Raw genomic sequence first — 13,840 nt, 5'->3', positions numbered from 1 at the left:
CGGGCCGGCAGTACGCTCTTACTAGCGGCACTGCTTTTACCTCTTCAAATTCACCTCCTTCTATGGCAGCTGCGTGAATTCAGGGGCCCCGGTGTACTTTCATTTTTCCAGTCATCCCCGGATCTAGAACCTCATACTTTCCACTGCGTCTCCACCCACACCACCAGTTACCTCCCACACAAGTTGTCATACACCAAGGCTTCTTCTTAACAACCACTTTTCGGCACTCGACCTCTACCATGTCTGGGAAGTTTGACCTCAATGGCCTCCCAGGAGAGCTTCGCAACTAGGTCTATGGATACAGCGGACTGACTAACCCCATCGCCATGAATATCACTCTCGAACGGACCGGGCCCAACCTCAACCGGCGTGTGAAGGCCACGGGCGCTACCACAGGGGATTCGGCGTCTGCACTGGCCGCATTCGGAGCTATGGGTAGCCAAAACGTTCATCGCGAGTCTCAGGCGCTCTTCTTCCGAGAGAATACGTTCCGACTCCTAGAAATGTATGGAGACGGCGAGACCCCTTACCAAATTGCACGTGCGTTCATGAAAGCAATCGGTCCTGGAGGTCGCAAACAGACTCGAAACATCGAGCTCCACAATGTCGGCTCTGTAGCCGAAGGCATAGTACTAGACCCCGACACTTTGGAGGCCCACCGATACTGCTACCAGGTTATGCAGCAGTTCCAGATTGTGACCACGCAGCTAAGCCTTTGCAAGAACCTCCAATCCCTGTTCATCTACCTGGACACCTCTGAGGTCTTTGGTAGCGCCGGTCCCTCTCCCCAACCGCTCGTAGAGTGGCTGCAACCGCTCTGGCCCATACAAGCATCAGCTGGAGCCAACAGGAGTGACTTCGAAGAAGGTCGAAAGCGATGCGTAGCCGCTGCCAAAGTTAGGCATAACAGGACCTGCGAAGTAAATTTGACTCTTGGTCTACTGATCTTTGCTGCGAAGAGTTCGGGGCTCAAGAAGTTAGCGATCGCTTGGAAGGCTGACCAGAAGATGGCCGCCGTGTTCCAGCCCCGCACTTCCGGAGGGCCGAGTAAATACATACTCCGGGCGGGCGCTGAGGATTTCTTGCGGGCTTATCTCCAGCCTGCGTGCGCGGTCGTGCCCCTTCGGTATCTTGACAAGGATTAGAGCAGGCGTTGTGACTGAAGTCGAGAACTCGGGGCTTGCTGATCTAAATTGAGAACAACAGCAGGCGGAGGTTCGGTTGAAGTTCTTAGCTCATGATCCTCAAATCGGAAAATTGAACTACGGGGAAGATGGATTGCAAGTCTCCGGGGCTAAGTGGAATCAGCGGAACGTTGACAAGAAACGATATCTTAGGATTCGGCATAGATCGGCTAGTAGGAGTTTGGGTTTGATTTCTGTAGCTATAGCCTATAGGTCTCCTGTCTTCTAGATAGAACAATAGCGGGCATCAGGTACGAGTTCCTAGGACTAGGTGATCCTTTGAGTGTAGACAAGCTGCCAATGACACCACATTTTACTTTACTCTGATTACACGTGATGTTTCCTGCGATTCGTAGGAGCGTAATGTTTATGAGCGTGCTCTGAAACACCTGGCCGAGATAATAAGCTGACCATGATGGGTAAGAGAAGGTGATGACACTTCCACGCAAGCAAGCTGTCTAGGTGGTAATGAGTTCTAATCGCTTATTGTCGTGGTCCGGCTCATTATGTTGCCTTGAAGTGTGATGAGTAAGCCGACGGAGCGAGATGGTGGCATATAGTACACAATCAATTCTTAATCGCTCACCTAGCACCGCTTGTTAGAGAGGATTGTAACAGGTTATAAGTCTGGGCACACGAAATCATCACTAATTGGTTCCATATTGTTCATTCAACGCCACTGTGAGGAGCAGCCTAAAGGGTCAGCAGCCCGTTAGTCAAAAGGCAGTGTAATTTAAGGTCCTTGAATACTTGACATTGCTAGGGTTTTAAAAATCTACGAGGGTACTCCAAGCAGTGACAAACGGGTGTGCACAGACTGGTGACCCTTTTACTGGTATGTACTAGGTCATAATTTGGAGACTCGGATATACCGCTGCTCGCGCTCCACTCTTGCTCGTTCGATACCACTCTAAGGACTACCCCAGCTAGCATGTCTTCGGTCAGTCAAACGGTAGCCCTATTTCCACTGCATCAAATTCTAGTTCAATCACATTAAGCCTCTACGGCGCCAGCGTCGTCATGATCTCGCTCTTCAGCACACCCAAGAGCAGTCTGTTTGCACGATCTAGAATAAGTCAGCACATTGAGGTCTCTAAAACCACGCGTCGGGGTTGCTTACTGGTTTCTTTTCATCACTGTCGTCAAGTTTCCAAGCACTGCAGCTCGGCAACTTGCTACCCTGATCCCAAGAATCAAAGATGAAACTCCCTGCCTCGATCTCGATAGGCCAGGTCTTGTATGTTTTCTCGTCCTTCGGAATGAGAACGGGATTCCTGGTGAATCGCTCCAGGGTGCGCTTCCAGATGTTTCGCTTGTGGGCGCTGGGTCTTTTAGTATTCTTCAAGAATTCGACAAAGACGGAGTAAGGGAGCTTGCTGTCAGCCTTTTCGATGGCCATGGTATCGCCTAATTCGGATCGCGAGGTTTTGTTGAAGAGCTCCTTCCCACCGTTGTCGGTGATGGCGATGTCCCAGTTCACATATGGATTGCCGGCGGGAGCTTCCTTCCACTCTTTGATGCGAAGTTTGCAGGTGCCTGTTTGGTATGCAGGAGGTGGTGGAGGTGGATGGGCTGGAGATGGCGTCGAAGTCGGCCGAGTCGTAGAGTGATGCCCTCCTTGGACTGGTACCCCTAATGACAGCGAGACTTTTGGAAGCAAAGTTGACGAAGAATGCGATGGCTTCAAGGCCGTCGAGGGAGACACAGTGCTCGAGGGTGCTAACTTCGATTTTGTAATCGGAGTGGAAGGCTTCAATGTGGCTGATGGTGTCGCGGGTGCTGACTTCGGGTTCTGCAAACTAAATTAGCAAGGCTGTTATCAAAGGTAAACAAATCACGTATACTTACCGGCTTAGTACACGCAGGAGCGTCTGCTCTTTTGCGGTGAGGGGCCATTTCTGGATGCAACTGGGCGGGCAAAGCTGGCCACATTTTCCTGAGAACTGGAGTTGGCTGGTCTTCGACCCAAATCTGAAACGCTGCCAGCTGCTGATCCGGATTGCAACCGGGGTATGCAAAAAGGTTGGTATCCTCCTCTATGGCTTCTAATGGGTCGTACTGGAAGAGGGCCTTACCCTGGGGCCAGGAAAAACCCTGAGGATTCGAGGGGTCTTGGACGGCCGGGTCTGCTCCAGGTAGAGAATCGTATTCGACGACACGTGGGCGATTTTCGTTGGAGTTCCATCCAAAGATCTCGTTGATCTTGTCTTTGATTTGGCCAACTTGAATAGGGAACTCTACAAAGCCTTCCTCGCCTATATCTCTATCTCGTGGAGTGATGATTACAACCTCTGGGTCGTACTCTTTGGCGAATATTCCTCCAGGTTGGGCGTGCACGCGAACCCCGTGGTCACTTTGGTTTGGATCCCACGTACTGCCCCGGTCGAATGCGTCTAGCACGTCCTTGGTAAATTGGTCCTCGTCAAAATACAAATCTGAGAATAATATTTCTTCGTCATTGTCGCCCTTGTTCATCATGAACGACCCAATTTCCCAAAAATGGGATTGCCAAACACCTATGTCACTGTTAGCAACTTCTCGAAATTTGCTACTCGAGCTTTGGGCTGTATTTACTTACCTCGACTGGACGCCACGATGACAGAAGTGCACCCATAAAGGTTGACTACTCCCAGCTTCACTGGCTGGTTAAGGAACTCCCTCGTTATAGCAGTCGACGCTGCGAGATCCTTGCCGTTGGTCATGCGTCCACCATGAGGAACCATTTTCGCCTGGCTTAACTCGGAGAACAGAAACTGGTCTTGGCTGTAAAAATGTTCCGGGCGAGGCATAGCACGCGCTGTTAGATTCATAGCTACCGAAGGATCTAACACCTTAGAATCGCTAGGAGTGGCAGGAGTCGGTTCACTAGGTGCTTTCTCATTGATTTTCGATGCGTGAATCTGGAAATCTAGTGGATGCGAAGGCATTGTAGGACCTGACCTCTTGCTGACCTCCGCGCCCGAGGGCAATTTTGTAAGCGTGCTTGGAGCAATGTACGCCATGGAGTGCGAGTCCGTCAAACAGTCTTTGCATTTTGCGATAGGACCCTTCGGGGGAGTTAATTTGTTGGACAGGCACTGGGGATTAGCTATGCCACAGAAGACTGGGTGGCTAGACGGTGATACCGTGACCGTCGAGGAAGTAATGGTTGGCGAAACAGTCTTGCAGCCTTTAAAAGTAACTGCAGAACAGGTACGACTGCAGGCTTCTCCGCGATTCACATTTCTTGGGTGCACTGAGGCAGTTGTAGTGCAGACCGCGTTGCAGTTAGTAACCGTCTGGGTTCCCTTACAGGAAGAGCTTGAAGAGGCCGTTGAAGCGGTAGACGATTTAGATTTGCTTGTAGAGGTATGCTTCGAATCCGATTTGGAGGGTTCGCCGTTCTCGTCGGCAGGGCCAATGTTCTTAAGAGCTGCTACTTCGGGCTTCAAGTTCTTCAGATGCGACGCGACTTCTTTGGCCGCGTTCTCCAGCTCCGATTCGGTTCCCTTCACGCCTCCCTCGATCGTATTGCCGATTTCCTTCGCACCCTCAACCACACAACTGACCGCACCAAGAATATCACCCAGTAGTCCTCTACGATGTAGATCTCGGCGACGCTTGCCTCCACATCCACCACCTCCCCCACCACCCCCAGACTTCCCTCCACCTCCCGGAAGGCTACCGAGGAGACCAGCTCCAGCCGACAAAGCTCCTCCAATGGCCTTGGTGGCACCATCTGCCTCAGACTTCACCGGATTATTAATGAAAGCCTCGATCTGTGGGAAGATACCCGCCATCTGATCAGAGAAGGCACTTGCGCTCGCCACTGCGGCCGTGCCAGTTGCATCGAGCTTCTTTGTGGCCGGCGATGGCAGAACCATAGGAGTAGCGAAGGCACCACCAAACAGAACAGCAACCAGATCAGTTTTGCCAGATACAACCGATGTCACGGTCTGGATGACAGGCTCATTGTCAGAGAAAGCACTCCTAGATGATGTAAGCCAACCCAACGATCGGCTCGGAGGAACGAATGACGATCCGGGGCTACTAGTTATAGTTGGAGCACCAGAAAACGACTCTTTGCTCGGAAAACTGAATGATGACTGGGGGCTGGTAGTTGTAAATGAGGCTGAGGCTTTCAGGTGGCTTGTTGAGCCCGTGGGGATTGCCGAGGGTGCAGAAAATTGTAGTGGTGGTGGAACGAATGAGAATAACCCTGAAGAATGAGTAGTTGCAGCATCTGACTTCAGGGTTGATTGGGGAGAAAATGCTAAAGGGGGTGGAACAAATGAGAGCAACCCTGAAGAAAGAGGAGTTGCAACATCTGATTTTAGACTTGACTGGGAAGAAAATTTCAGTGGTGGTGGAACGAAAGAGAGTAATCCTGAGCTTACGCTCTTGAGCGAGCTTCCCGTGGGAGAAAGAGTTTCCTGGGTCGTCAAAGGCGTAGGCTGTGCTTCGCCCGTAGAAGCACCTGTTCCCAAAGGTACACGTGTTGGTGCTGTGGATGCCGACTCCAGCGGCGATACTAGTGTAGATATAGGGGATCCTGTTCCAAATGGAGGCGGCGGAGCGGACGTCGGACCGCCGAATAATAAACTAAAGAACGGCGCACTTTCAGAAGATGTTCTAGTGGTAGGTCCTGAAGTGTTCTCGAATGCCGTACTTCTGGTTCCAAACGCTGCAGAGTCTGTGCCAGACAGACTATTATGGGTGCTTTCATTCGATGCTAGACTTGCTAGACTTGCTGGCGACACGGGCGACAAGGTCGACACAGGTAATGGCCCCGCGAAGCTCTTGTTTGAGTCGAGCACCAGCAAAAGAAAGACAAGTCTAAGGTAGATTAGACTCATTTTTGGCTATTGAAATGTAAGTCCTGGTTCTTGATAGAAAAGCTAGTGGTGATCTTTGGAAGTCGAGTGGTGCTAGAGAAGACCAGCTAAACCTAACGAATGGAGGTAAGAAGAACAAATGAGAGATGGCTAAAAAGGCAACGACTATAGATAACGGAGAATTGAATTAACCTGCTCATGGGCATTGTATGTTTAAGTGTTGGCCGTTCAGCGCCAATGGCTGCATTTACATCTCTTAGAACAACTGGACCTGACCATGAGGCAGCAAGAAAACCAACAAAGACCTTCAATATTCCCAATGTGTGGACAATAGACCAATATGTCGTCCAGACTAGCATGGGCAGTTCTCAAAGCGAAATGCCGCCAAAATGTGCGCTTTGTTCCCCTTGTCACTAGTCGAGCAACAAAGCGCCCGAGTAACAATGATAGGCGGCGAACAAAAGAACAAAGCCGAGCATATAATCATGTAAAGTTCTCAAAACGCGTAAATTAGGCTGCCTTTTGACTAACTGGCTGCTTACCCTCGGGGTTGCTCCTCACAGTGGCGTCGGGTGAACAAGATTGGAGCCAGGTAGTGATGAATCCGTGTGCCCAGACAAATAACCTAATAGTACTGTAGAGCGGTTAGCAATGTGTGGACTCCTAGGGTAGGCTGGTTTGGTGGAAAAGCCAGATCAAGTGCCAGATAGGGGCATTAAGGCGGGGAGGCAGAGGCTCTACTTAGCCCCTATCCACTACATTTAAAGCGGAGTAGTGTTCCCTAAAGCTAGTATTATAGTGTTTTAGAGACGGAAAGAGACGGAACATCTTACTAGAAATGACGCACTGTGTATCATAACCTCAGCAAGTAAACGCGTCTTTAAGCCGAAAAGAGTATACTTAGCCGAGTACGTTCACCCAAATTGTGCCATACATGTGCCGCCAGGTAGATCGCGTGACCTATCTATGCATCGATATGCCCGACATCTATAAGGCTTTGGCGGTGCGATACCCTGCCGCCTATCTTCCCTACACGTCGGCAACGCGGGGCTTAGGGAAAGGCGGCGTAGGTATAAAGAGATTAGATAGCCCTTGAGCCCTCCCAGTACCTCTTCACCTCTATCTTCCTCTACTACACTCTCCTATTCTGCCTCCTCCCTTCTTATTGCCACCTACAGCTAGTGGTCGCTCACTCCCACTTCACCCACCGGACGTGCCAAAGCGGCAGCCTCCTCCTCCTCTTTCGACCATGTCCGGCAACCCACTCCAGGCCGAACTCGCCTCTCCCGCCCGCATGGGTACATGGCTTCGGGAGAAGTATGGGCCTGCGCCTGATCCTCGATCACACTTTGAGGTCTTGGAGGCGGAGAACGAGGCTTTGAGGGGACAACTGAGGGACGCAAAGGAAGACCTGAAGCAGTGGAAGAGCTACGGCGATAGTTGCAATCGACGCGCTGGCTGCCTGAAGAGGAAGCTCGACAAGCTGCGCGAAGTCCAAGGGGAACTTCGTCAAGAAGCCTTACGAGGAGACGACCAAGAGTTTTACCAGGATGACAATCAGGAGGACGATCAGGCGTCCCATCAAGAAGTCCATCAAGAAGTCCGTCAAGTTGTGGAACCTACCTCAAATGAAACGGACTCACAACAACGAATCGCGACACTTGAGGCCAAAGTCCTTACACTTACTCAGAACTTTGAGATCCTCCGCCAGCAGCAAGCCAGCCACGAGCAACATCACAGCACAGTCTCTCCACCTGCCCAGCACAACCCACCCAGCTTCCAAGTGACGACTAGCCAACGTGGATATGCGCCAACCGGTGAACAACGACGCACCGTCTACCACCAGGACCCCAATCCGCTCTTCGTACACACCGAACGGACTGCCTGACCACCCAGGAATCGATAACCCACACCTCCCGATCGGTCTTTCTGGCGAACAGCAAGCCACAGGATGGTCACTGGCCGGAGATCTTACAACACAGCCATCCTCGTCACAGACGCCCTTCGACCAGCACCCAGCGGTGGGCCTACCTTCCTCCCCGTCTTCGACCTACCCCAACACCAGCCTCGAAGCAGAAGCCTCAGAAACCTCCCAGCGCCGCCACCGCAAGCGCCCTCGCCTCCTCGCCTTCTACCCCTCCGAAGTCGAGGGCTACATCGACGACAACAATTGCAACATCACCCTCCCCGCCGCCGTCACGCACGCCATCGCCCAGCTCATCGAGGACGGAAAAGAGAAGTGGTGGTTCGACATCCCAACAACGAGCCAGAAGTATCTGGACAGCATCAAGGGCTGTGGCAAGTCTTTATACCCGGTTGGAACAGCCCTGCGAGCGTGCTATCATTGCTCCGTGCAAGGCAGGCCCCGCGTCCGGAAGGTTGCTGGGCAGGAGTGGGCGGTTGTGCCGGTGCATGAGGAGTTGAGGGGGGATGAGGCGGAGGCGGATGAGGGGTTTTGGATTGCTGGGGGGATGTATATGAGGCAGTTGATGATTGATGCCGATCTGAAGGTCCGGTTGTTTGGGAATGGGAAGACAAGCTGAGTCCTGAAGGAAGATTCGGTAGCGGATAGAGGCATGTTGGTTCCGGAGACTGGAGGAAAAGTTTGGATTTTGGACATTGCTTTTGGAGGACTGATTCATTGAACGGTTGGGATGGACATATTGACGTGGGCTGCTTACTTCGAGTCACTAGACTCCTAAAGCTGAAGCTCAGGATAGACTACACACTCCACTCTTGACTCAATCGGAACAGCGAGGGACGGTTTGGAGATCCACTTATTTCGAGTCTCAGACGACATGTTTAGGACAAGCGGGTTGGGACAGGCCGGGATGGTAGTTCTGGCATACTTTCTTTGCGGAGACACTGCTAGCTTGACATCTAGCATTAATTAGATATGGCCAGCCAGAGTAGCTGCGAGACATCAACATCACCCAGATTGGAGATAGGGGCACATACCCTTCTGTAGACATCATGTAGCAATGAAACAATCCTCACTCTTCATGGCCCAATTTGCAGATATCGCCATTTGACGTAACCCATTTGGTCTACCGATGATGAGAATTGGTAGATTTCCATCTCACTTGAATTCTCGATAACATGTCCAAGGCACTCCGACGTCGGCGGATAGAGATTAGGAGAAATGTGCCAAGAATCTTGGAAATTGATTGCTTCATATGCTTCACGGCATTCGCGCAACGTTCTAATTTTCTCAACCTACGTGATCACACCGCGTGCCTTCCACTTGGTCATACTTCTGCCATTACGCTGCGATGCAGGCTCTCCTCTTCATCTATAATGCTCCATTGCTCGGAGAGCAACGTGTTCTTGCACTACGCTTGATAGCGGCACGTTGATGCCCTGTTAGGTGACATGGAGGCCCATTCTGAGACTTGCAAGGCCCTCATACTCCGTATATCTCCCATTGAAATGCGGGATTCAGCCTAGGCGGCTTTTAGTCCAGTGACAGACTGATGCTGGAGACTATCCAATATCGACGGAGCCGTCTAGTCCATGCTGTCGAGGAGCTTGGTAAGTAAAATCCCCTCTCCTCCTAGTCCGGATATCGGAATAGCCGTGAAGCCGAAAGTGCAACGCTAGGTTTCCTTAGGACCTCTTCTGGAGAGCATGGGTTTTGTCCCCTAGGTTTCTGAGTCCCTCTCTATGCGATATGGAAATCAAGTCCACTATAAGAGCTTCATCAGACCTTCCTACGTTTGCATTGCGCCGCAACAACGCTGATGTCGTCCAGTTTGCCTATTGGAAGCACTTCGTCAGTAACCAAGTTTGCCAACGCAGACATGGAGCAACATACCTCCTTCAATGGATAGTCCTTCATCGACTGCCTTCTCCATGTACGGACTCTCCGCAAACGGGTCTTCAGCTATTACCCTTGCGGCATTGACTAGCTCTTGCGCCACAAAACGCATACCATCTGCGTAGCTCTGTTCTCCCGGCTCTTTCCCATCCTGCTGCTTATTCGAACCCGCCCCATTTTTCCACTTGTCCATGCTATCCAGCACGTTTTGTAGCACCTCGTGATCCCATAAATTGTCCACTACCCCATCCGTCATGGCCAGCACGATGTCGTCTTCCTCGATCTCAACACGATCAAGCACTGCATTATTGAGGGGCGTATCCGGGCTGTTCGTTCCTAGCTGTCGCGGACAGTCGAACCAGTGCCACTGCTCCTTAGTCTTGAATATTATTTCCTGGTCGCGCGGTCGTAGAACAAGGATTCGGGAGTCTCCTAATTGCGTGACATAGAGGATGGGGTGAGCACCATTTCCGCCACTGTCATCAGAGCTTAGCAGCGCACCGCTTGCAGTCGTTGTACCATGCCACTCGTTCGGCTCCGCCGTGGCTTCTTTTGTCTGCTCGAATGCGCGTTGGAGGTAGGAAACAGGATCGGGTGTTGCATTGCCACCATACTTTGCGCGCTCGGCCTCGAGGGCCCAGAAATGAAGAATTAGGCGGGACCAAAGGCTATTGAAGGAGAACGACTCCGCGTTAGTATGATATAAATCAAGCAGTGTACCGTGAACGCGATCGAGAGCCATACGGTGCATGTCCCTTCTCCCTCGTCGCCCACGCCCCAACGCCGTCATTGGCGCCGATGAAGCTGTCGCTGACCAGCACGGCATCGTCACCGTTGGTCACACCCCGTATCATCTCCCCGTTCACAGTCGGCCTCTTATCCCGGCTCTTATCATGTGTGCTCAGCGGGTCGGAGAAGGATCCAGATGGGTATGAGAGGAACGGCGGCGGAAAAGGCCTCGAGGGCCTTTTCGCATAGAGGGCATATCCAGCCTCGAAGTAAAAGGGCGATTTCGAAATAATATGCGCGCTCTCCTCTGGGACTGGAGTCGTGGTGCCTGTTCGGGGCTCTTGCACCGCGCGCGCGGCGGAGTAGCATCGAGGAAATGGGGCGGGGGTGAGAAGGCGGCGGAGTGGCAGGCGGTGGAGCACGCCGATGGATGAAGCTCTCACTCGCAACGGGAGCATACCAGCGGAACGGAGTTGTGTGCGAGGGCGGCTGACCTGGGGAGAGAGAGGCGCCTGGGAGAGGGAAGTGTTGAGGTTGCTCTCGGCCACCCAGATATCGCCGCTGGTTGCCGTGATAGATGTCCGCTCACGTAATTCCAGCCATGACGCAGCGAGCGCTAGGAATTTCTGAATGGATTTCTTTTGATGCTATGTTTAATGGAAGCGGTACTCTTCGCTTCTACGGCGCAAAGCAGCACTCTATCCAGCGCTGTGGAGTCGTGAAGTTTGCATAGAATACACCAAAGACGCCCAAACGCCGAAGCCATGATGCTCAACCCTCATTCCACGGATCCCCTCAATCCCATCATGCAGGCCGGCGCTGGACAAACGTGGCCAGGTCCGATTTGGTCGCAACGCCTAGGACAAACCTCCTGTTGCCATCCGTGACCACTGCAAAGTCTTGCACTCCGCTGCCGTTGACTCCGCCGTTGAAGAATGCCTCCAGCTCTTCCAGCGGGGTGTCCATCGTGATGACCTTGTAGACTTTGCCTTTGCGCCTGAACTTCAACATTGCCTGCTCCACCGGGTCACTCTCCTTGACCTTTCCCTCCTTCAGTAACTCCTTTAGCCGCGGGATGCTCAGGTATCCGAGCAGGGCGCGGTTCTCTTGCGACACAACGGTAAGGTGGGTGTAGTCTCGTTCGAAGGCGCTCATCAAGGCATGTGAGATCGGGTCTGAGGGTTTCACGGACAGCGCCGGAGGAGGATCAAGGTCTTCAATCGTGGCCTATGCATCATATTAGCATGTTGAAGAGTTACGAAATTTTTGCGGAGCAGCCATAGCTGTCCCACTATGCGTTCAACCTACCCCGCGGTACTTGTCGGCCCATAGTGACTGCGAGAGCGCAGCACTGGAGTCTTCGGTGCTTGGTTCTGGCGGTATGCTAGCCATGGTCGATAATTGAGTTGAGGTATGATCTTCGAGAGTGGACCTGCGTTCTGCAGCTGTCCCGCAGACACTGACAAAGGCCGCGATCACCGGGATCGTCCCGCAGTGCCTCACCAGCCAGGTCACGCCCCGTGCCCATTTACCCAAATGTCTAGCGCTATCGATAATGAGTCAGGTCAACTCTTGTTTACCATTAGGTTCAAAATTGATGAATGCGAGGTTGGGTTTCCCACGGAACTTCAAGAGGTTGTGAGAGATATCAAATATTCAATAGATTGCTATTTGTGAGAAACAATATCACTAAATCCACCTAAACCACACCACTGTCGTACTACGCTGTGTACCGTTCATGTCCACCCGGCCTACTCACTGTGTGGGCGGGTCTAGGCCCTACTCCCGCTCAATCTCACGTCCCTTTCTATGAAGGGTCGGAAATGATGCTGAGAATGAAGCGAGGCGTGGGCATATACTTCCTCCTTCGCTGTCTAAGATGACCTTCATCAACGCCATGGTGACGAGGAAGAGGGGATGGCGAGCACCCGAAAACGGCCCGGCCAGCGTCCGAGGTGGCCTGGCATATTTTCAAGTCGTTCCAATGAGCCTTGTCCAAAGGCTTGAAAAGTATGGAAGGACTTCAGACCGTGGCGCCCAAGTATACGTAGACTGATATCCTAGGACTCTAGATGTACGCGCTGGTGTTCCTTTATGCCTATGTGACTCCTTGTATTAGCATATATGCGAAGACAAAAGTTGAAGAAACGATAACGCTGGTGCATAAAGTCTGAATCAGAGAGAAGATTAATTCGGCGTCCCCATTGCCAACCAAGCAGGTCACAACGTCGGACAGCCAGCCCAATCACACAGAGTGCAATGCATGAGAGGACGGACCGTCTTCAGGAGAGTTAGTCGAGGCCAGGCTCGGACTAAGGATGATATTGTGCTCATCATTGCATAGATCAGAAAGAAGGTACGAGATGAGTACTAACCAGGATGAGGTTGTGAGAGATCATTGAATTAGCTAGTCGTAGCTGTGGGTCCTGTCCGGGGTGAGGCTGCACGTTGCAATCAGATTTTCAAGGCTGCCTTCGACTTCAGTAGTCCAGCTCTATATTTTCAACTTTGAGGTCATCCTCCTCTCTCGCGACGCGTCTCGGCATCTTGTCGTCCATCTCATCGCTTGCAAAGTGATCTGGAGATTTGTCACCACCCTCCCAAGTCATCTCCGGCTCCCAGTTGCGCATTTTGCTGATATCTTCCCAGCCGGGTTCGGGATCAGGCAGACGGTTGTTGGAGCGCTTTCGGGGTACTAGTGAGGACAAGTCGAGCCTCTTCCGCTTCACGCCCTCTCCATAGGGCGTGAACTCAGCCATGGTTTTCTTCAACCCGTGGTCTGACTCCTCGCTGGTTGGCGTGCATGCTCCATCGGCTTCCTTGTCTTGGCGAGCCTGTCGCAGCTCTTTGATGATCGTCTGGATCTCAGTGTGCCGAAAGATGGCAATCTGTTCGTCGGTGAGAGTACGCTTCACGCCGTCTACGTAGTAGCCCAGCCCGTCGTCATCTTCTTCCTCGTATGCCTCGACAGACGTGTCGTCGACATGGAAGAAGACCGCGGGAAGTGGGGCAGATGGGAAGTGCTTGGAATGGAAACCTCGCAGATCTTCCTGGAGCGTGTCAGAGACGTTGTAGAAGAGAAGAAGGATTTGCTTACCTCTGTAACAGTAGGAAGATCCATTCGTTAGTTGTACAGATGAAGCTTGTTCATGGAGGAGGTTGGTGGATGAGAGAAAGTGAGGTGCAGCTCAAGAAGCCGCTAAGAACAAAGCTAGACAGCAACTTCCGTGCCGCGCTCTCACGTGAGTCCAGATGACGTCGTCTTCGGCCCTTCCACTGGCCGGACATTCCATCTG

General features: G+C 52.1%; 6 protein-coding genes across 6 annotated transcripts; 2 read left to right on the top strand and 4 right to left on the bottom strand.

Moving 5' to 3' along the window:
• Positions 1-326: 326 nt before the first annotated feature.
• On the top strand, positions 327-1,145 carry BDZ99DRAFT_478109 (uncharacterized protein; the record flags this gene model as incomplete). Its single annotated transcript, XM_033722150.1, has 1 exon — positions 327-1,145. The coding sequence occupies one exon, from the start codon at positions 327-329 to the stop codon at positions 1,143-1,145; it is 819 nt and encodes a 272-aa protein (XP_033575612.1).
• A 1,032-nt stretch (positions 1,146-2,177) lies between these two features.
• On the bottom strand, positions 2,178-6,019 carry BDZ99DRAFT_572473 (uncharacterized protein; the record flags this gene model as incomplete). The annotated part of the gene is made up of 6 exons (XM_033728200.1): positions 2,178-2,237; positions 2,305-2,976; positions 3,033-3,700; positions 3,763-4,419; positions 4,477-5,119; positions 5,561-6,019. The coding sequence occupies 6 exons, from the start codon at positions 6,017-6,019 to the stop codon at positions 2,178-2,180; spliced, it is 3,159 nt and encodes a 1,052-aa protein (XP_033575611.1).
• A 1,228-nt stretch (positions 6,020-7,247) lies between these two features.
• On the top strand, positions 7,248-8,541 carry BDZ99DRAFT_478107 (uncharacterized protein; the record flags this gene model as incomplete). Its single annotated transcript, XM_033722149.1, has 2 exons — positions 7,248-7,815; positions 7,895-8,541. The coding sequence occupies 2 exons, from the start codon at positions 7,248-7,250 to the stop codon at positions 8,539-8,541; spliced, it is 1,215 nt and encodes a 404-aa protein (XP_033575610.1).
• Positions 8,542-9,698: 1,157 nt separating this feature from the next.
• Positions 9,699-11,002, bottom strand: BDZ99DRAFT_391200 (uncharacterized protein; the record flags this gene model as incomplete). The annotated part of the gene is made up of 3 exons (XM_033715715.1): positions 9,699-9,754; positions 9,813-10,483; positions 10,560-11,002. 3 exons carry the CDS (start codon positions 11,000-11,002, stop codon positions 9,699-9,701), a joined length of 1,170 nt encoding a protein of 389 aa, XP_033575609.1.
• A 257-nt stretch (positions 11,003-11,259) lies between these two features.
• BDZ99DRAFT_419898 (uncharacterized protein) lies at positions 11,260-11,990 on the bottom strand. Its single transcript, XM_033716902.1, has 2 exons — positions 11,853-11,990; positions 11,260-11,771 (listed from the first exon to the last, which is right to left on the bottom strand). Exons 1-2 carry the CDS (start codon positions 11,934-11,936, stop codon positions 11,349-11,351), a joined length of 507 nt encoding a protein of 168 aa, XP_033575608.1. The 5' UTR covers positions 11,937-11,990; the 3' UTR covers positions 11,260-11,348.
• A 565-nt stretch (positions 11,991-12,555) lies between these two features.
• Positions 12,556-13,713, bottom strand: BDZ99DRAFT_464488 (uncharacterized protein). The gene is made up of 2 exons (XM_033720333.1): positions 13,642-13,713; positions 12,556-13,594 (listed from the first exon to the last, which is right to left on the bottom strand). The coding sequence occupies exons 1-2, from the start codon at positions 13,663-13,665 to the stop codon at positions 13,025-13,027; spliced, it is 594 nt and encodes a 197-aa protein (XP_033575607.1). The 5' UTR covers positions 13,666-13,713; the 3' UTR covers positions 12,556-13,024.
• Between the last annotated feature and the right edge of the window lie 127 nt (positions 13,714-13,840).

The sequence above is a fragment of the Mytilinidion resinicola genome (genome assembly GCF_010093595.1).
Source record: "Mytilinidion resinicola strain CBS 304.34 unplaced genomic scaffold BDZ99scaffold_12, whole genome shotgun sequence".
Lineage (NCBI taxonomy): Eukaryota > Fungi > Ascomycota > Dothideomycetes > Mytilinidiales > Mytilinidiaceae > Mytilinidion > Mytilinidion resinicola.
The sequence above is the reverse complement of the archived record's forward strand: the minus strand, read 5'-3'. Positions and strand labels throughout refer to the sequence as shown.